The 22,815-nt window shown below is 39.9% G+C and overlaps 1 protein-coding gene across 1 annotated transcript in view; it reads left to right on the plus strand.

Moving 5' to 3' along the window:
- The window catches only part of UTP25 (UTP25 small subunit processor component), a 53,701-nt gene that overhangs the window by 15,523 nt on the left and 15,363 nt on the right, over positions 1-22,815 (plus strand). The window contains exons 8-11 of the mRNA XM_043962652.1: positions 2,291-2,493; positions 4,383-4,565; positions 5,069-5,181; positions 19,898-20,143. Coding sequence (XP_043818587.1) covers positions 2,291-2,493; positions 4,383-4,565; positions 5,069-5,181; positions 19,898-20,143 — 745 coding nt within the window. The remainder of the gene's footprint in view (positions 1-2,290; positions 2,494-4,382; positions 4,566-5,068; positions 5,182-19,897; positions 20,144-22,815) is intronic.

The following is a 22,815-nucleotide window of genomic DNA, read 5'->3' on the forward strand; positions in this document are numbered from 1 at the left end:
AGCAAGTCTGTCCGTCGGTAAGGAGGGCTTGCTGGGTAGTCAGGGACCCGGTGTTGAGCAGAAGAGGAGGCTTGCTGCATTGCTTTCCCTCTGTTATGGGAACACAGGGCAGCAGGGGGTGAGGAAGCTGGAGCAGCCACTTAAGCAGAATCAGAAGGCCTGCAGGAGGTTGACTTTCAGGCCAGAAGAAAACCCACGGCACTTTCCATTGTGCTGAACAAACAAACCTGATGGAAGAGGCAGCTGTCAGTTGTATTTTTATAGAGGGAGCCCTCCCTGCAAACAAGTAAAGACACAAGCTGAGATGTCCCGCAGTGGGACGTGCTGGCCAAGTGGATGGTGTGACTGTCGTTTGCTTCAATCCCCTTTCCTCCCTGGCTCAGCAGCCTGTATGTCAAGAGCTCACTCGTGGGCCGATTGTCAGGAGTTCCCGTGGTGAGGGAGATGGACAGGCTCAGCAGGGCAGATGCAAGCTTGCTCTCTGCTGCATGATAACAGCCTTGGGAGGAAGGTTATTATCCTGATGCTGTGGGGGAAGGGAGGATGTGCACAGTCGTTTTAACCCAGGGAGGAAAAGGTTGTTCATTGTTACAAGCTGCTACATGTGTCCATCTGATCCATGCAGAGTCTGAAATAATAGTTTAGTGGCAACCTGGGGCTGTGCTTTGAACCAAGATGCCTTTTTTGTCCATGAATCCTGTTTTTATTTGTCATTATTATGGGACTTCCCCTGAGCAGTGCTTCAGTTAACTGGTTCCAGCTCACTGTAGAACTGTGAAGCCAACCCTCTCTCCTCTCCAAGTGTGTCTGCATGTGTTCTTGCCCCCGGTTAAGCAGGGCTCTCTTTGCTTGGCTTCCCAAAGAGTGTTAGATTTGGAGTCCGAGCATATAGGTTCAAATCCCAGCTCTGCCACTTACTACTTGTGGGCCACGGGCAAATCACTTTTCTGAGCCTCAGTTTCTTCATCTTTAAAATGAGGGGGTTTGGGCACTTCTCCCTTCCTTTGTAGAGATAGGGCAGTGTGGTGGTGAGAAGGACTTTGGACGAGGAATACTGCATATAATGCCAGGCTTAGTTAATGTCTTGGTTAGTTTTGCTGAATTTCTTTTTCTTTCTATCTTTTATTTATTTATTTTTTTAAAGTAGTATAAGGAGTGGCTCTCTGGAGGATATAGTAGGGAGGTATATATTGAGAAATTAGAAAAGAAATCTTGTGAGCATTTTTTTTAAAAAGAGGTCATTGAACTAAGCTTTTCTTTCCACTTTAAATCTAAGCTATGAGGAATATTTGTGACTTAATATTTTTTTTCCATTTCTAACCACACTTAGATAAAGGATGATCTGTTGACAAGAAAGTTAAGAAACACAGCCATTCTTAATTGGTAATAAAGTTGTTAATTATTACTCTTATTAATGGGCCAGTGCAGAAGATAATAAATTTAGGCTATGGCTTAATAGATGTAGATAGATAGGACACCTGGCGTCTTAGACTTTTGGCCCTGCCTGGGCTATAATCCTTATGGAACATGCTGGGAAAAGCATATGCCCTGTCTCCCAGGTGTATTGAATACTCCTGGGTGTTTCTTACCTATTCTTTTCTGGTCTCACTTAAGGAAGAGATTGTAAACAAGATAGGAAAATAGATCTAGCCTGGGTCTGCCTAGCAAGGATCATGGGGGTCATTTAGTAGTATCCTATATACCAGGGCTTGTCCTAGGTCTTAGGGATACAGAGACAAAAAATGACACAGTCACTAGTCTCATGGAACCTACATTTTATCAGGGGATCTATTTTTCAGATAGAATTAGAAAAGACTTCAGACACTAGCTCTTCCAACTCTCATTTTACAGATGAAGAAACTGAGGCCTGTTCTGAATTAAATCAAAGTCCAAGTCATCCAGGTAGCAGGTGTCAAAGGTGGTATTTGAACCAGGTCCTCTCACTCAGGAGCCAATACTCTTCGTACCAGGCCACAAGGAGAGAAGAGGGTACACCTCTGAGACCTTCCAAGGATGATACCTCTTAAAGAAGCTAACTGGTGTTTCTTCTGTGATGGAAGTATTGTTGTTGTTGGCAGAGTGTATGCCTCTACCATGGGCAGTTGGGAACACAGTTGAGCTCAGTGGCTGTCATCAGATTTCAAGGCTGACTGGAAATCCCTGGTGGGAGGCTACACCCAAGCACCAGTGCTTAATGAAGGGCACATTCAGGATTGTTTCTCCAGCATACAAATGACTCTCTGTTAAATAATGAGCCAATTACAAAGCTTGACTCCTTTTTTTGGTGCAGGAGTTGCAGTTCTTCAGCGAGGTATCCGACTTTATGCTCCATTTTACTCCTCGGATATTCTCATTGCCTCCCCTCTTGGCTTGAGGACCATTATTGGTGCAGAAGGAGAAAAGAAGAGGGACTTTGACTTCTTATCAAGCATAGAGATTCTCATCATTGACCAAGTTGACATTTATCTGATGCAGAATTGGGAGCATGTCCTGGTAATAATGTTTTCTCCAAATGTGTACCACTTAGCTTGCTTTTTGGCATAAATACTTGATGATAAAGGGATCCAACTTGAAACCTTGCTACATATTCAAATGAGTTCTTGTAAGGCCATTTCTGGGGGAAAAATTGTGCCCCAGCAAAGCACTTTTTTCCACCCAGAAACCAATTTAAATTTCTTCAAAGAAAGAAGAGGGGGAAAAAAACCCAAACTGATCAGTTCATTGAAAAAAATCTGAATTACATGTTGTGTTGCACACCCCTGGATCCCTCACATCTGCAGAGGAATTGGGGGAGATATCTTGTATTTCTTCTTTGGGGCCACATGTTGTTTTGTCATTTTGCTATATTCACTTCTCATTGTTTTTTTCGTTGTTTATTTTGTGGCCACTGTGCATATTGTTCTCTTGGCTTTTCTTTCCTCTGCATTAATTCAGGTGGAATTTGCTTCTCTAAATTCATCATATTGATCATTTTTTACAGCATTGCAATTGTTTATTATATTCATGTGACACAATTAGTTTAGCTATTTCCCAATAGATGGGCATCTACTTTGTTTTCTGTTCTTTGCTACTCAACCCCCTTTTTTCTTTTTTTTTGGCGGGGCAATGGGGGTTAAGTGACTTGCCCAGGGCCACAAGCTAATAAGCGTCAAGTGTCTGAGACCGGATTTGAACTCAGGTACTCCTGAATCCAGGGCTGGTGCTCTATCCACTGCGCCACCTAGCCACCCCCTGTTCTTTGCTACTAAGCACTAAAAAGTGCTAATATTTATATATATATGAAACCTTTCTTTTTATCAGTGACTTTCTAGGATTAGATGTGTCACTGTGGTTCTCTGGGTCAAAGAATATGGACATTTTAGCCACTTTGTCTGCATAATTCCAGATTTTTTTTTTCAAATTTGTTGTTGTTCAGTTGTTTCAGTCATGTTCAACTCTTTGTGACCCTGTTTGGGGTTTTCTTGGCAAAGATACTGGAGTTGTTGTCATTTTCTTCTCCAGCTCATTTTAGAGATGAGGAAACTTGAGTTAAGTTAGACAGGCTTAAGTGACTTGCCCAGGGTCACACCACCAGTCAGTTTCTGAAACCAGATTTGAACTTAGGGAGATGAGTCTTGCTGACTCTTGGCCTGACACTCTATCTTCTGCACCACCTAGAGGATTTTATTTTTGATTCTGGAGGTGATAGAGAGTCTTTGGAAGTCATTGAGTAGAGGTGTTAGGATGAACTGACCAGACTTCCTCACCTAGTTCTGCTTTCATCATTTGTGGTAGCTGTGGGATTTAAGGTGTTCATTGTGTGCCTGGGCAACAGCTTTTTCTCCCTTGGTGATCAAACCTTTGTCCCTGCCGAAGACCTCATTAATATCAGGCTTTTGGCAGAGAACCTGCTGGTCACAGACTGAGAAGTATCCAGATAGGCTTGTACAGGCACTAAAAATGAGTTTGACAAGGCAGACACTTCTTTTCATAGCGTTTGCATTTTCTTTTTAAATTAAGAACTTAAAATACCAAATAAAATGAGTATTTTTGTATATAAAAGATGGTTGTCCATGAAACCATAAATGTCTTACATACAGTTTGCTGTTCTTTTTAAGTGTATAACTAAATAACTTTCACAGTTGCCCTGCTTGTCTGTTTCCTTTTGGTCTTCTCTTCTGTTCATTTTTTTTAAAAAGCTTCTTTGATAGTGAGTTTTTCGTTTTGGAGCCAACCCTTTTATTACTATCTCCCTTTCCGGCCCTTTCCCTCAGTGAAAAAAAGAAAGGAAGGGGGGGAAACCCAAGCTAAAACCCTTGTATCAAATGTGCATAGTGAAGCCAAACAAGCCCACACATTGACTGCATCCAACAAAATGTGACTCCTTCACCTTTTGTTCATAGCATTTGATGAATCATATGAACTTACTTCCCCTGGACTCTCACGGGGTGGACTTCTCTCGAGTGCGCATGTGGAGCCTGAATAACTGGGCCAAGTATTACCGACAGACACTGCTGTTTGGTGCCTTGCAAGAGGCCCAGATCAACTCAGTCTTCAGCAAGTACTGTGTCAATTACCAAGGGCAGGTAGGTTTCTCAAGCAGAGTAATGATGAAATCTCCCATTCCTTTGGTAGTGCAGTGGGTAGAGTGTGGGGCTGGACTCAGGAAGACCTGAGTTCAACTCTGGCCTCCCCACTCTTATTCATTAGGCAAGTCACTTCACCTCTGTCTCAGTTTTCTCATCTGTAAAATGAGGATAATAATAACACCTACCTCCCAGGCGCGAGGGTCCAATTATCATATAATTTTGTAAAGTGCTTATTAGCACAGTGCCTGGCCCATTATAGATGCTATATAAATGTTCACTGTTATCATCCTCCTCCTCATCATTATTATTGATATTATTTCATTGGAGGGTGAGGCTGATGAAGTATCAAAAGAAAGGGGAGGACAACACTTACCTCCCACCCAGGCAGAAAAGGGTTGTGGGGAAATGGAGGGAAGCACCCACAAAGAGAAGTCCACATCTCATATTGTGCTGTTCTTCATCCTCCTTCCCTTCCTAAAGGTTTTGATGACTTTTTACAGGTAGCTGTGAGAAGCATCCCAATGACTGGCTCCATTAGTCAGGTCCTGGTGCAGCTCCCACACGTCTTCCAGAGACTAGAAGCTGAAAACCTCCTTTCTGTAATAGATGCCAGGTACGTAATTAGCCCCTCGTGCTATGCCTGGGTATTTGGGCTTCAGGAGGCATCTCCAGGACTAGGCTTCCAGCTGATTTTCCTGGATTTTGTTGATCCAGATAAATGATTCCCTCATCAGCCCCTAATGACTGGTAGACTCTTACTCCACTGGTTATTGGTTGGCTCATTTCTTATATTAGCACAGTGCTATGCACATGACATGGTCTTGGGTTTTTTTGTTTTGTTTTTTAAAATTATTTTTATTTTTATTTTTTTGATGAGGCAGTTGGGGTTAAGTGACTTGCCCAGGGTCACACAGCTAGTAAGTGTCAAGTGTCTGAGGTTGGATCTGAATCCAGGGCCTCCTAGCTGCCCAGGTTGTTTTGGTTTTTTTTTAATAACTTTTTATTGATAATTATTTTTCCATCATCTACATCTCCCATTGTATCCTTCTGCCTCCCTTTCCCAGAGAAAAGGCCTTTTGTACCTTATAACAAAGCTAAAGGGGTAGGGGGTATGGTGGTTTAAAACTAACCAATAGGGGGCGGCTAGGTGGCGCAGTGGATAGAGCACCGGCCCTGGATTCAGGAGTACCTGAGTTCAAATCCGGCCTCAGACACTTGACACTTACTAGCTGTGTGACCCTGGGCAAGTCACTTAACCCCCATTGCCCTGAAAAACAAAACAAAACAAACAAAAAAAGCCTAACCAATAGAAGAGAGAAGTTTGATATTGTATGTGGTTTTCCACATGTGTAGTCCCTCAGTTTTGTAGAGAAGTGGAAGGTGTCGTCTCTTTTGGTATCTCTTCCTTGGGGCTAAGTCTAATCACTGTAATTTTGTGGCATTTAGTTTTCAGTTTGGATTTGGTTCTTCCCATTTATATTGCTGTAGTCAGTCATACATATTGTTTTCCTGGTTCTCCCAACTTTAATTTGCTCCTTTCATAGAAATCTTCCCATGCTTCTACAGTTGTCACATTGTTTCTTACAGCACAGTTGTATTCCATTTCAGTTATGTTTTATAATTTAATTAAGCATTTCCAGCTCCATGGCCATCTACTTTATTTCCTGGTATTTTTTTGCTTTTACAGAGTGCTGCTATACTTAGTAGCTGTGTGACCATGGACAAGTTACTTAACACTCATTGCCCTGCAAAAAAAACCCAATGAAACAAAGTGCTGCTATAAATATTTGAGGGTACATGGGGCCTTTTTGCTCTTGACTTCCTTGGGTTTTATGCCTGGCAGCAGAACCTTGGGGTCAAAGACTATCAACATTTTAGTCACTTCCATAATTCCAAAATTCTGTTCATATAATGTGCTAAGAAATATTTGTTACTAAATTCATATTTGGCACGTAGCCTTGTCATTGTCACCAGACCTCAGGACTCGTTTCCTATCTTCAGTCATGACATCATCAAGTATTTATTACTATGCTGGGTTTCCAGGGTACAAAGACAGAAATAAAACAATCTTGGGGCAGTTAGATGGCGCAGTGGATAGAGCACTGGCCCTGGATTCAGGAGAACCCTGAGTTCAAATCCGTCCTCAGACACTTAACCCTTACTAGCTGTGTGACCCTGGGCAAGTCACTTAACCCCAACTGCCTCACCAAAAAAAAAAAAAAAGAAATAAAACAATCTTGCTCTCAAGGAGGTTACATTCCCTTTATGGAGAAAAATGGATGCCTATGAGTAGATGTAGAGTAAATAAAAAAACATAAATGCCAGGTATTTGGGGAGGGAGGACACTTAGTAGTTGAGGGAATCAGGAAAGACTTTTTGTAGATGGCAGCTGAGCCTGGAAGGAAGTGAGGAATTCTGCAAGGCAGGGAGGAGGAGGGGGTGCATTCGAGGCATGGAGGACTGCTATGTGTGAGTAATAGAGGGACCTGTTTGAATGGACTGTCCAGTGAGAAAAGGGGAACCGGGAAAGATAGGTGGGGACCTGATTGTGTGTATACCTAGGGGTGTTAGGGAACTACTAGAGTCTGAGTAGTGGGGTGGCATGGCCTGGTCTCTAGAAGATAATGACTTGGGCAGCCGTGTGAAAGATGAGGTGGAGTGGGAAGAGATTTGATGCCGGGAGACCAATCAGGAGGCAGTAGTCTGGACAAGGAGGAATGAGGACTTGAGCTGATGTCATAACTATGAGTAAAGAAAAGAGGTCAGGTGTGAAAGCTGCGGAGGCAGACAGCAGGACTTCACAACTGATGAGGTATGTGAGGGGAAGAATCAAGGACAATGTCTGCCAAGGTTAGGAGCCTGAGGAATCAGGGAAAAGGGGGTGCCTTTTGTGGGGGGCAGGGCAATGAGGGTTAAGTGACTTGCTCAGGGTCACACAGCTAGTAAATGTCAAGTATCTGAGGCCGGATTTGAACTCAGGTCCTCCTGAATCCAGGACCAGTGCTTTATCCACTGCACCACCTAGCTGCCCCAAAAGGGGGTGCCTTTGACAGAAATGCTCCATCATCATCTTTGCCTTTTTCTTTTTTTCCTTTTTAATTATTAATAAAGTATTTTCTTTTTTTTTCCCATTACATGTAAAGATAGTTCTCAACTTTTGTTTATACAAGCTTTACAATTTCAGATTTTTTTCTCCCTCCCTCCCCTCCCTCCCCCCTCCCCTAGACAGCAGGTAATCTGATATAGGTTATTTACACACACACACACACACACACACACACACACACACACACACACAATAACTTTAATCCTATTTCTACATTAGTCATGTTATAAGAGAAAAATCAGAGCAATGACGAAAAACCTCAAAATAGAAAAACAACAGCAACAAAAACAAAAGAAACAGTATGGTTCATTCAGCATCTATACTCCACAGTTCTTTTTTTTTTTTTCCTGGATTTGGAGATCCTCTTCTATCATGAGTTCCCTGGAACTCTTCTGTGCCATTGCATTGGTGAGAAGAATATAGTCCATCACAGTAGGTCAACACTTAATGTTGATGATACTGTGTACAATGTTCTTCTGGTTCTGCTCATCTCACTCATAATCAGCCCACGCAAGACCCTCCAGGTTTCTCTGAACTCCTCCTGCTCATCATTTCTTACAGCACAATAGTATTCCATTGTATTCATATACCACAACTTGTCCAGCCATTCCCCAATTGATGGGCATCCCCTCAACTTCCAATTCCTTGCCACCACGTACAGAGCAGCTATAAATATTTTTGTACATGTGGGTCCCTCTCCCCTTTCCATGATCTCTTTGGGGAAAAGACCCAAAAGTGGTATTGCTGGGTCAAAGGGTATGCACAGCTTTATCGCCCTTTGGGCATAATTCCAAATTGCTCTCCAGAATGGTTGGATCAGTTCACAGCTCCACCAACAATGCATTAGTGTTCCAGTTTTTCCACAGCTTCTCCAACATTTATTATTTTCCTTTTTTGTCATTTTAGCCAATCTGATAGGTGTCAGGTGGTACCTCAGAGTTGTTTTAATTTGCATCTCTCTAATCATCAGAGATTTAGAGCATTTTTTCATATGGGAATAGATAGCTTTGGTTTCTTCATCAGAAAACTGCCTGTTTATATCCTTTGACCATTTCTCAATTGTTGAATGACTTGGATTCTTATAAATTTGAATTAGTTCCCTATATATTTTAGAAATGAGGCCTTTATCAGAAGTACTGGCCATAAAAATTGTTTCCCAGCTTTCTGCCTCCCTTCTAATTTTGGATGCATTGCTTCTGTTTGTACAAAAATTTTTTATTTTAATGTAATCAAAATCATCCATTTTGCATTTTATAATATTCTCTATCTCTTGTTTGGTCATAAACTGTTTTCCTTTCCAAATATCTGATAGGTAGACTATTCCTTTCTCTCCTAATTTACCTATGGTATCACCTCTTATGTCTACATCATGTATCCATTTTGACCTTATTTTAGTATAAGGTGTAAGATGTTGGTCTATGCCTAATTTCTGCCATACTATCTTCCAGTTTTCCCAGCAGTTTTTGTCAAATACTGAGTTCCTATCCCAGAAGCTCTAGAGTCTTTGGGTTTATCAAACACTACATTACTAGTGTCATTTACTACTGCATTTCCTGTGCCTAGCCTATTCCATTGATCCTCCACTCTATTTCTTAGCCAGTACCAGATAGTTTTGATGACTGCCGCTTTATAGTAAAGCTCCAGGTTTGGTACCACTAACCCACCTTCCTGTGCATTTTTTTTTTCATTATTTCCCTGGATATTCTTGATTTTTTGTTTTTCCAGATGAATTTTGTTATTATTTTTTCTAGCTCTGATTGGTATGGCACTGAATAAGTAAATTAATTTAGGTAGTATTGTTATTTTTACTATATTAGCTCTGCCTATCTGTGAGCAATTGATATCTTTGCAATTATTTAGATCTGATTTGATTTGTGTGAAGAGTGTTTGGTAGTTGTGTTCATAGAGTTCCTGGGTTTGTCTTGGCAAGTAGACTCCCAAGTATTTTATATTATCTACCGTTACTTTAAATGGAATTTCTCTTTCTATCTCTTGCTGCTGGACTTTGTTGGTCATGTATAGAAATGCTGATGATTTATGTGGATTTATTTTATATCCTGCTACTTTGCTAAAGTTGTTAATTGTTTCAAGTAATTTTTGAGTTGATTCTCTAGGATTCTTTAAGTATACCATCATATCATCTGCAAAGAGTGATAGTTTTGTTTCCTCCTTGCCTATTCTAATTCCTTTAATTCCTTTCTCTTCTCTGATTGCTAAAGCTAACATTTCTAGGACAATATTAAATATTAGGGGTGATAATGGACATCACTGTTTCACTCCTGATCTTATTGGGAAGGCCTCTAATTTATCTCCATTGCATATAATACTTGCTGATGGCTTTAGGTAGATATTGTTTATTATTTTAAGGAAAGCTCCACCTATTCCTAAACTCTCTAGTGTTTTTATTAGGAATGGGTGCTGTATTTTGTCAAAAGCTTTCTCTGCATTTATTGAGATAATCATATGATTTTGGTTGGTTTTCTTATTGATGTGGTTGGTTATGTTAATAGTTTTCCTAATGTTGAACCAGCCCTGCATTCCTGGTATAAATCCCACTGATCATAGTGTATTATCCTGGTGATCACTTGCTGTAATCTCCTTGCTAATATCTTATTTAAGATTTTAGCATCAATATTCATTAGGGAAATTGGTCTATAATTTTCTTTCTCTGTTTTTGCTTTGCCTGGTTTTGGTATCACCACCATATTTGTGTCATAAAACGAATTTGGTAGAACTCCTTCACCCATTTTTCCAAATAATTTGTATAATATTGGAATTAATTGTTCTTTAAATATTTGGTAAAATTCACCTGTAAACCCATCTGGCCCTGGGGGTTTTTTCTTAGGGAGTTCATTAATGGCTTGTTCAATCTCTTTTTCTAATATGGGTTTATTTAAGGATTTTATTTCCTCTTCAGTTAACCTGGGCAGTTTGTATTTTTGTAAATATTCATCCATTTCATTTAGATTTTCAAGTTGATTGGCATACAATTGGGCAAAATAATTCCTAATTATTGATTTAATTTCCACTTCATTGGTGGTAACATAACCCTTTTCATTTTTGATACTGGTAATTTGGTTTTCTTCTTTCTTTTTTTTTAATCAAATTAACCAATATTTTATCTATTTTATTGGTTTTTTCATAAAACCAGCTCTTAGTTTTATTGATTAATTCTATAGCTTTTTTGCTTTCCATCTTATTAATTTCTCCTTTAATTTTCAGGATCTCTAGTTTAGTATCTAATTGGGGATTTCTAATTTGTTCTTTTTCTAGCTTTTTAAGTTGCATGCCCAATTCATTAATCTCCTCTTTCTCTTTTTTATTCATGTAAGCATTTAGTGCTATAAATTTTCCCCTAAGCACTGCTTTGGCTGCATCCCATAGATTTTGGTATGTTGTCTCATTATTGTCATTCTTTTGGATAAAGTTATTGATTGTTTCTATGATTTGTTGTTTGGCCCATTCATTCTTTAGAATGAAATTATTTAGTTTCCAATTGATTTTCATTCTACTTTTCCCTGGCTCTTTCTTACATGTCATTTTTATTGCATCATGATCTGAGAAGGATGCATTTACTATTTCTGCCTTTCTACATTTGACTATGATGTTTTTTTGCCCTAATACATGGTCAATTTTTGAAAATGTGCCATGTACTGCTGAGAAAAAGGTATATTCCTTTCTATCCCCATTCAATTTTCTCCAGACATCTATCATGTCTAACTTTTCTAGTAATCTATTCACCTCTTTCACTTCTTTCTTATTTATTTTTTGGCTAGATTTATCTAATTCTGAGAGGGGGAGATTCAGATTCCCCCACTAGTATAGTATTACTGTCTAATTCCTCTTGTAATTCATTTAATTTCTCCTCTAAGAATTTGGATGCTATACCACTTACTTCATTATCTATAGTACCTTTTAGCAAGATGTAATTTCCTTCCTTATCTCTTTTAATGAGATCTGTTTTTGCCTGTGCTTTGTCTGAGATAAGGATTGCTACCCCTGCTTTTTTTACTTCAGCTGAAGCATAATATATTCTGCTCCAGCCTTTTACCTTTACTCTGTGTGTATCTCTCTGCTTCAAATGTGTTTCTTGTAAACAGCATATTGTAGGATTCTGTTTTTTAATCCACTCTTCAATTTGCTTCTGTTTTGTAGCAGAGTTCATCCCATTCACATTCAGAGTTATTATTACTGACTGTCTATTCCCCTCCATTCTATTTACTCCCTTTGTACTTTTCCTCCCTTCTTTCACCCTTTTCCTCCTCACCGACATTTTACTTCTTACCCCTGCCTCCCCCGATCTGCCCTTCCTTTTTATCACCCCCCTCTCTTTTCTTTACCCTTTTCTCCCTTGCTTTTGTCCTCCCTTCTATCAGTCCCTCCCCTTTCCCTTCCCCTTTTGCTTCCCTAAAGAATGAGCTAAATTTCTTTATCCCAATGAACGTATATGTTATTCCCTCTTTGAATCAAATCTAATGAGAGTAGGGTTGAAATGATGTTCACCCCTCCTTTCTTTCCCTCTATTGTAATAGGTTTTTTTTCACCTCTTCATATGATATAATTCACCCCATTCCACCTCCCCTTTCCTCTCCTCCCCATAGACTCCCTTTTTAACCCCTTAATTTTCTTTTTATCATCACATCAAAGACAATTTATATTTATACCTTCTGTGTAAAGTCCTTCTCTCTGTTCAAATACATTTTACAGTTCTTAAGAGTAATGAGTATTATCTTCCCGTGTAGGGATATAAACAGCTTAACCTAATTGAGTAACCTTTTTTTTTCCCCCTCTGTTTACCTTTTTAAACTTCTCTTGAGTATTGTATGTTAAGATCACATTTTCTATTCAGTTCTGGTCTTTTCATCAGGAAAGATTGAAAGTCCCCAGTGTCTTTGAATGTCCATCTTTTCCCCTGAAAGAGAATGAACATTTTTGCTGGGTAATAGATTCTTGGCTACAATCCAAGCTCCTTTGCCTTCCAGAATATCATATTCTAAGCCTTGCGGTCCTTTAATGTTGAAGCTGGCAGGTCCTGAGCAATCCTGACTGTGGCTCCCTCATATTTAAATTGCTTCTTTCTGGCTGCTTGGAGTATTTTCTCCTTCACCTGATAATTCTGGAATTTGGCTACAATATTCCTTGGAGTTTTCCTTTTGGGGTCTCTTTCAGGAGGTGATCGGTGGATTCTTTCAATGATGATTTTATCCTCTGATTCGATGATATCGGTTTTCAGTTCTCCTTAATAATTTCCTGGGATATGGTGTCTAGATTCTTTTTCTGGTCATGGCTTTCAGGCAGTCCAATGATTCTCAGATTGTCTCTCCTTGATCTGTTTTCCAGATCAGTTGTCTTTCCAATGAGGTATTTCACATTTTCTTCTATTTTTTCATTCTTTGATTCTGCTTGACTGATTCCTGGTATCTCACGGATTCCTTATCTTCCAACTGTCCAATTTTAATTTTTAAGGCATTGTTTTCTTCAGTGAGATTATGCACCTTTTTTCCATTTGGCCAAATGAATTTTTTAAGGCATTATTTTCTTCAGTGAAATTATGTACTTTTTTTCCATTTGGCCAGATAAATTTTTTAAGGAATTGTTTTCTGCAGTCAATCTTTGTGCTTCCTTTTCCAAGCTGCTGATTCTTTTTTCATAGTTTTCTTGTTTTGCTTTCCTTTCTCTCCCCATTTTTTCTTCTACCTCTCTCAATTGATTTTTAAAATCCTTTTTGAGCTCTTCCAGGAAGGCTTTTTGTTCTTGAGACCAATTCACCTTCCCTAGTGAGGCTTCACATGTAGGCAATTTGAGGGTATTGTCCTCATCTGAGTTTGTGTTTGCTTCTTCCCTATTGATACAGAAGCTCTCAATGGAGAAGGCTCTTTTTTGCTTCTTACTCATTATTGCAACTTATTTATTTTTTTAAGTTGAGGTCTGCTCTGAGGTCACCAGGGTCCCTGTTTTGGGCTTCTTGTGCAGGGGTATAGGTGCTGTGTGACCAGCTTTTTACTCTGAGGCCTTTATAGTGTGTGCAGTTCGCTCCCCTGCACTTCCTGTCTGAGCGCGCTAGGTCAGTGTGCCTGGTCGCGCCTGTCCTGTTCGTGACCCTACAGCTGGCAACTTGCCCTCTCGGCTGGTGCAGGTAGGTTTTTCCACTGTCCTTGGCCACCAGATTTTTGAGCCAGGTTCCAGGGGCCTCAGTTGTTCGGCTGTGGCCTGCAGCTCCTGCTGACTTGCCCCGATCCCCTTGGCACTGGGCTGCTGCCCTGTGCTGGGCCTCCCTTTTTCCTGAGTCAGACCGACCTTTCCTTAAGTCTTCTAAATTATCTCTGGTTGGAAGACTGTGTCTCTCTGTCTCTTTGCAGGTTGTGTAGTTTCAGAATCCATCCAGAGGCTTGATTTAATGTTCTTTTTGAGGGAACAGAAGGAGAGCTCAGGCAGCTTGCTGATCCCTCTCTGCCGTCTTGGCTCCGCCCCCTCATCTTTGCCTTTTGAGGGGCTTCTCTCCTTTCAAGGTTTGGCTCAGATACCACCACTTCCATGAAGCTTTCCCTGATCCATCTTTAGCTGACAGTGACCTTTCCTTCGGTTTTTGAGAGCCCTTTGATTTGCCCTTATTGAATTCTACCTTATATGTCATTTTGTGTGTGTGTGTGTGTGTGTGTGTGTGTGTGTGTGTGTGTGTGTGTGTGTGTGTATTTCATATTTTTTCTCTTCTTAAGTTGTATGTCCTTGGAGGGCAGAGCCTGTCATTTTCCATCCTTGAATTCCTGACACTTTGCACGTAGTTTTAAAATAAACGAGCATTACATTTGTAAAAGATTGCTGGCCTGTACCCTCTGAGTCATAGCAGTTTCATTGAAGAGTTTGTGATGGAGAGAGAGTGGCCATCCCAGGCCATGCTGGCAGAGGGGCCTTAGGTTCAAAGGCAGGTCCTCTGTTTGCCAGGCCCAGGGTCTTTACTTTAATCTCCAGTGAGAGATGTTCAGACTTGGAGGAAGCAATTCACTCCCTAAATAGACTCCAAAGACAGAGCAAGCAGCAGTCTAATGCATTAATTTGCAGTGAGAAATAGAACTGCTGACTGGCTCAGATACTCATTGGCTGGTCAGTGCATTCTCTTCCCAGTTGGAAAGTCTAATTGGAAAGGCAAATTAATAATAGAAGGTTGTGTAGTGAATGTAAATCTCAAAGAAGAAGAGTTAAGTGGTCTTCCGGGGATTATTGTTTGCAGGCTGTAATAACCTAATCTATGCCATAGGGATAGACCTGTCATGGAAGTTGGATGTTTGTGTTGGCCACTCAAGACACTCTCTCTCCCTGTACGGTGCTGAAAGAACACTGACAAACTCTTTCCTGCTGAACTTGTCATTTTTAATATTCTTTGTTAGTCACCAAAGCCTTGGGTCGTTATAGCACTTCCTTACCAGAGGAGCCAGTGTTTTCAGGATAATAGGATTGTAGATATAAAGCTGGAAGAAGCCTTAGATGCCATTGATTCCAATTCTTGCATTTTATAGGTGAGGAAACTGATAGAGCTAGCAAATGTCTCAGGCAGATTTCAAATTCGGATCTTCCTGACTCCAAGTCCAGCACTACCAATTGTACTACCCAGCTGCCTCAAGTTCATCTTAAATGAGTAATATTTTAAATTTATACCCTTTGAGCCCTATGCTGAGATTCAGGAAATCCATTAGTCTCAGAAGCAACAGATTTAGAAACATTCTCTTTTTAATGGACTATTTTAAATTAGAAAGAATTTTTTTCAATCAACAAACATTTTTTCTCTTTCACATAAACCCCCTAATTGAGGAAAATAAAAGACAAAACCCTTGTAAAAAATATGCAAAGTCAAGCACCAACAAAATTCCCACTTGCACCTTGTCTGAAAATGTTCTGTCTCATTATGCATCTTGAGTCCATCGCCTCTGCCAGGAAGTGGGTAGTATCAGTGCTCTGGAGTCGTGGCTGACTGTTGTGTTAATCAGAGTTATTAAACCTTTCAGAGTTGTGTCTTTAGAGCATTATCGTATAAATTATTCTCCTGGTTGGGCTCATTGGAATGTGCAGCAGTTTGTACAATTCTCAGGTTTCTCTTAAACCATCTAATGGGTTAGTTCGGCAGAGGGATAATCAGATCCTGTGTATATTGGTTTTTGTTAGATTTAATTTCAGAAGGTGATATTCTCTGACATTGCCTCAGACGATTCTTGGAGAATATCACTATGGGGCTGGTGACCCCCTTTGTACTGACTATAGATAATGTCATGATGAGCATTAAGTCCCTTGTCAGACCTTGGTTTTCTCCAGGTACCCTAATGGACTTGTTGAAGTCCCAGAATTATTCTCTGTGAGAATGAACAGTTATCTCTTTCATTCTCAGCTCAAACCTACCTTTGAGAAGACTTCACTTCACTCCATCCCATTTTGATCATTCATGTTGCATGAAATGTCAAGTTTCTACATATGTAGAATACCTACATAAGTTGTCTGAACTTAAAGAATCCTTAAATATTGGGTTTGAGAAGGGATCATCTGGTCCAAGTGACTTCATTTATTGATGAAAAAGCTCAGACACAGATTGATAAAATGACTTGCCCAAGGTCACACAGATAGTGACAGAGCCAGGACTAAACCTTCATCACCTGACCTGCTGTGTAATGCTGTGGTTTTGTGGCTTATTTAGATACTGACTTCACAGTATTTGACTGACTAGTGTCATTGAATGAACATTAAGTACTTGAGTTTGAATTCTGGCTGTGCCACTTATTACCTGTGTGATCTTAGGAGAATTGCTTCTCCAAGGAAGGAGGGAGGGAGGGAGGAAGGAAGGAAGGAAGCATTAAGCACCTACTATGTGTCAGGCATTGTATTTTGGTTTTTTTTTTTTGCGGGGCAATGGGGGTTAAGTGACTTGCCCAAGGTCACACAGCCAGTAAGTGTCAAGTGTCTGAGGCCAGATTTGAACTCAGGAACTCCTGAATCCAGGGCCGGTGCTCTATCCACTGCGCCACCTAGCCGCCCCCCTCAGGCATTGTTTTAAATACTTTATTGATATTTCATTTGAGACTCACCACAACCCTGAGAGGTAGGTGCTTTTCTTTAATTTTCTTTTTTTTTTTTTTTTTGTGGGGCAATGAGGGTTAAGTGACTTACCCAGGGTCACACAGCTAGTGTCAAATGTCTGAGACTAGATTTGAACTCAGGTCTTCCTGAATTCAGGGCCAATGCTTTATCCACTGAACCACCTAGCTGCCCCCAGTAGGTGCTGTTATTATCCCTGTTTTACAGATGAGGAAGCTGAAGTTAAATGACTTACTCAGAATCCTACAGCTAGTAACTGTCTGAATCCAGATTTGAAATAGGATCTTCCTGCCTTTAGATCCAGCATTCTAATCTTCTGTGACACCTAGCTGCTTCCTGGGTCTGACTTTCTTCATCTGTAAAATGAGGAGTTTGGACTAGATCATGCTTTGGTAAACTGTGGCCTGAGAGTCAAAATAGGTGGCTACCACCTATTTTTGTATGACCTAAGAGGTAAAAATGATCTTTACATTTTTCAAAAATCTAAATATCTATTTAATATATGACAGAATATAATTTGATAATGTAAGTATATTTAATTATATAATTTTATTTAAATAAACATGTATTTTAAATGAAAAATCCATTCTCAGCAATGGCTAGATCTGGCTGTAGTTTGAGAACCCCCAAACCAGATGGCATGGTCTCTAAGGCCCTATTCAGTTCTGAAATCCTGACCTGACAACATTCGCAAAGCATGATTATACATGTGAGTTCTGGGATGCATTGGGCCCTATATAATTTTCCCCAATGAATTGTGCTATCATTTTTTTAAAAATAAGAAATTTTATTTTAACTTCCATTGACAAATCTGAGTATTCAAAGTAAAAACAAAAGCATAAAAAATATAAACATGATAACTCCTCCACCCTCACCCCTGCTCTCTAGAAAAAAACCCAGAGCTAAAAGATTATTTGTAATTAAATAAACAATTTTGTTTTTATTTGCTATGTGCTTATGTGCTATGTCTCATGCACCAATGTATGTGTATTGATTTAATTAGTATCCAGATTGTCCTTGTTTTTGTGATGCTTTTTAACCTTTTTTGTATATTTGTCACAAATTTATAGATGTTATTGTTATCTTTAACTGAATAGTTGCTACTTTGTCCATTGGGTTTTTGGTTTAATTTTTTTCATACTGCATTATTTCATATGTCTTTTGATATAACTTTGACTATTTGTTATTTCTTATGGCACGATAATATTCTATTCCCTTCATATGCCATAATTTGTTCACCAGTCCTCAATCAATAAACATCTCTGCTTATTTCTAATTATTTGCTATTACAGATAATCCTGTTAGGAATACTTTTGTATAGATATTTTCCCCTTGTCCTGAGCCCCTTGGGATGTAGTCCCAGTGATGGGACTACTGGGTCAGACAGTCTACACATTTTTGTGACTTTTATTTTGTAATTTCTTGTTGCTCTTCATAAAGGTTGAGCCAATTTATAGTCTTACCAGGTATGCTGTTTTACCACAGTTGCATTGCTCTTATTATTTTTGCCATTTTGATGGATGTTCAGTGATTTCTCAGATATTTTCATTCATATTTTTCCATTTGTTATTTTTTATATGTAGTATAAATTTTATATTTGTATTTCCTCTTTTGAGAACAGCCTATTCTTATTGTTTGATCACATAACAATCAATCATGTAGGATTTACTGAACACCCACTCTTAGCTAGACACTGTGTAGGTCTGGGGATGCAAAGATAAGGGTAAATCAGTCCCTGCCTTCTTGGAACTTATGGTCTAGTCAGGGAAAGGACCTTGTACACATTTATTTAGGTGCAGTTAGGGAGAAGGAAACAGCAGGTGGGAGGCGGTGGGTCAGGAAAGGCTCTTGTAGAAGCCCATGGGCTGAGTTTTGAAGGAGACGGGGGCTCATACAAGGGAAAAGAGAGGAGGGTGTGCATTCCAAGCATGGGCCACAGCCGGTTAAAGCTCATAGAATGCCCTTTATGAGGAAAAGTAAGAAGGCCAGTTGTGCCAAGCTATCATGTTCCTGAAGATGATTATTGCGGAGCCAGGGTCTACAGGGCTTTAGATGCCAAACAGATGAACTTGTGTTTGATCCTAGAGATAATCGGGTGACACTAATATCTACTGGATAAGGGCTCCTAGTCTTTTGTGTCAATTCCTCCTGGATCTTCAATGTTTGATTCACATGGCGTTGTGGGTAGAGGCCTGTACTTAGACTTAGTAAGATCTGGGATCCGGTGCTGACTTTGACACTTAGTAGCTGGATGTGCCTCAGACCCCTCCCTAGGACTTACTCATTAAGTCAAAGGCTTGGGTGGAGCACGGAGTTCCTATACTTGTAGTTATCCCCCATGGTCATGGAGCAGGTACTTCTCATATGAATTTGGTACAACCTCTATTTCTTTTTTTTTTTTTGTAAGGCAATTGGAGTTAAGTGACTTGCCCAGGGTCACACAGCTAGTAAGTGTTGTGTCTGAGGCCAGATTTGAACTCAGGTACTCCTGACTCCAGGGCCGGTGCTCTATCCACTGCGCCATCTAGCTGCCCCACAACCTCTATTTCTTAAAGTTTATTTCTTTCATTATGCTAATGCATTGCTTTGTCGTAGAAAAGCTTTTATTTGTACCTAATAAAATCTCAAGTCATATATAAAATAGAATTATTTCTTTTGTTTCTTAACAATTTAAAATTTATCCTCTCTATAGTTATGAAAGCTATAATGAAACCCTAATTTAAAAAAAAAATTACATCTTTGATCCCTAGACCTGGGAGAGATATTGTAGACAAAAGGAACTATAGACCAACGTCATTAATAATTATGGTTATAAATAGATCAAATAACAACAAACTGTAACAATAGAACAAAAAAAGTATGCCTCATAACTAAATGGGACTTTTACCAGGAAGGTAAAGGTTGATTTATATTGGAAAAAGTGAGCATATAAATCAAATTCAGAGTGCTTTCAGATCTTTATTCTTATTTTTGTCTTTCTAGTAGCCCTTTGAGGTAAATAAGACAGGTTCTTATTTTGGCTTATACACCTTAAAGAAACTAATGCAGAGAAATTAAGTAGCTTTCAGAAGGTCACACAGGTAGTTTGTGGTGGAGCCCAAACTAGAATCTTTATTTATATGGTAATTTGATTCTTTTCCACCAGGTTTCATTTCTTCGTGGATAAGATCTTACCTCAGTATCAAGATGCAGTCATGTCTCACACTCTCATCTATGTCCCATCCTACTTTGACTTTGTGCGGCTCCGAAATTATTTCAAAAGGGAAGAGTTAAATTTCACCCACATCTGTGAATATACTGAAAGGTCTGGTGTCTCTAGGGCCAGACACTTCTTCCTCCAAGGAGAACGTCAGTTTCTGCTTTTTACAGAACGCTTCCACTTCTATAAAAGGTAAGACGAGGCCAGAATTGATTTTCCCACTTTCACGGGTAGAGGCGTGTCAGCCCACTTCTGAGGAAAGCTCCTACCTCTTCCTCTTGCCTTCTCCCTTACTAGAATAGCCAGAGAACTCCTCTGAAGATAGATGAGGTCTCATTTACCATTTCACTCTCATTTCTTTTTCTAGTATGGACAAGAAGTAAAAGATTCAAAGGTTAAGAGTAGTCCAACCCTCATTTCTTAGGTCAGGAAAATTAGACCAAGAGAAGCTGCCTCATCATAGGACAGTGCAGTTTTGGACAGTGCATGGCAAGACATGCTTGATGACATTGCAAAAGGAGCCAAAGAAGGAGCTAGATTCATTGATTTGTATGAGAGTCATCTGATTGAGGTAATCAGTTTGCATCAAGGCAGAGGGAGGGAAGTTAGAGTATAATTGGGCGAGTTGAGAATTGGTTGAATGACCATGCCAGTGGACCATTTATTGAGCGCCCACTACATACCAGGCCCTGTGCTAAGCACTGAGGATACAAAGAGAGGCAAAAAGATGTTCCTTGCCCTCAAGGAGCTCACAGCCTAGTGGGAGAGACAACATGCAAAGGGCTATGTATAAACGAGCTATATGCAGGGTAAATTGGGGTTGATCTCAGAAGGAAAGCATTAACATTAAGGAGAACTGGGGAAAATCTTCCTGTGGAAGGTTGAAATTTAGTTGAGATTTGAGGGAGGACAGGGAAACCAGGATGAGGAGAGAAGGGAAAAGTCCTGATATGAGGAACAGCTAATGACAATTCATGGAGTTGAAGGTGGAGTGTCATGTGTGAGGAACACAAAGGAGGCCTGTGTCACCTGGATCACACAATGTGTAGGAAGGAGCAGGTTGTAAGAAGACTTGAAAGGTAGGAAGGGACAAGATATGAAGGGCTTTAAAAATCAGAGAATTGTATATTTGATCCTGGAGGTTATGGGGAGTCTCACTGGAATATGATTGGATGGGATGGGGGGTGACATGGCTGCACCTGTGCTTATGGAACATCAGCTTGTCAGCCGAGGGTAGGATGGATTGGAGTGGGGAGAGATTACAGGCAGGGAGACCAACCAGCAGGCTCTTGTGATAGTATAGATCTGAGGAGATAAGAGCCTATACCATGGGGTGGCAGTGTCGGGAGAGAAGGGAGTAGACCCAAGATATGTTCTGTGGGTAAGAAACAGTAGACTTGGCAACTGATTAGATGTGGAGGCTGAGAGTGAGCAGTTGAGGTTGACAGGTTGTTAGCCTGGGTAATCAGGAGGATGGTGGTGCCCTCGATTGTGATAGGAAATTGGAAAAGAGAGGAGGGTTAGGGACAAAGATAAGGAGTTCTGTTTTGAACCTGTTGAGTTTAAGATGTCTTTGAGACACACAGTTCAAAATGTCCAGTAGGCATTTTCAGATATAAGTTTGGAGGTCAGCAGAGAGGTTAGGGCTGGAAAATGGATCTCAGAATCATCTGCATTGAGATGAGAATTGAATCATTGAGATCTGCTGAGAGCAAGCAAGCTAGCATAGAGGGAGAAGAGAAGGCAGCCCAAGACAGAGCGAGCCTTTGCAGGCACTCACAGTTATACCTGGGTGAAGATCCTGCAAAAGACACTGAGAAAGAGCAGTTAGTCAGGTAGGAGGAGAAGCAGAAGAGAGCAGTATAATGGAAACTTAGAAGAGAGTGTCAAGGAGAAGAGGATGACTGACAGTGTCACAGGCTGTGCAGGGGTAAAGATGGATGAGGGTTGAGAAAAAGGCATTGGATTTGACAATTAAGAAATCCTTAGTAACTATGGAGAGAGCAGCTTCAGTGGCATGATGAGGTTAGAAGCCATCAATGGGTTGCCATTGACCTCAAGCGAGGTGTCTAGTTGAATAGCCCAGGGATCTCTCAGCTGTGTAACATTTTAGCCTGTGACTTGGATGAATGCACAGAGGACATGCTTATTACATTTCCAAATGGCATCTGAGACTAGAAGGGATAGAGAACACATTGGACAATAGACTCAAGATCCGAAGGGGTCTCAAAAGGGTAAAATGATGGGCCAACTCTAATAAGATGAAATTTAATAGGAACAAACGTCAACTTTTACACATTAGTTCACACAATAAATTTCACAAGGACATATGTCAAATAATGAACTTCACAAGGAATGACAAGATAGTAAATCTGCTGAAAAAGATCTGAGGGTTTTAGTGAAATGCAAGCAGTGTATACCACTTTAGTTTCATTTCATTTCATTTTTTTATCATTTTATTTTATTTTTTTTTTCATCTCACCCAAGCTTTTATTAAGAAAAGTGAAGGAAACACAAGAGGTAATGTGGTATCCTGAAAGGCCAGATTTTAAATTCCCAGCTTAGCTGATTACTAGCTGTATGATCAAGGGTTAGGCATTAACCTCAGATTGTTTCCTTGTTGTTTTTTTTTAATCATAAAACTATTTTATTATTTCCAGTTACAGGTAAAGATAGTTTTCATCATTTACTGTAGTTTTAAAAAGCTGTATTAAGAGAGGTATATTTGTTAGAATTAGGGAGATAATAGCCTTTATTTTTCTGTGGTTGATCATGCTTGGAGAACTAGGTTCAGTTCAAGGTACCACATTTTAGAAAGGATATTTATAAGCAGTGGAAGGTAGCTGGAATGGTGAAAAGACTAG

Source organism: Dromiciops gliroides, chromosome 4 (assembly GCF_019393635.1).
Source record: "Dromiciops gliroides isolate mDroGli1 chromosome 4, mDroGli1.pri, whole genome shotgun sequence".
Lineage (NCBI taxonomy): Eukaryota > Metazoa > Chordata > Mammalia > Microbiotheria > Microbiotheriidae > Dromiciops > Dromiciops gliroides.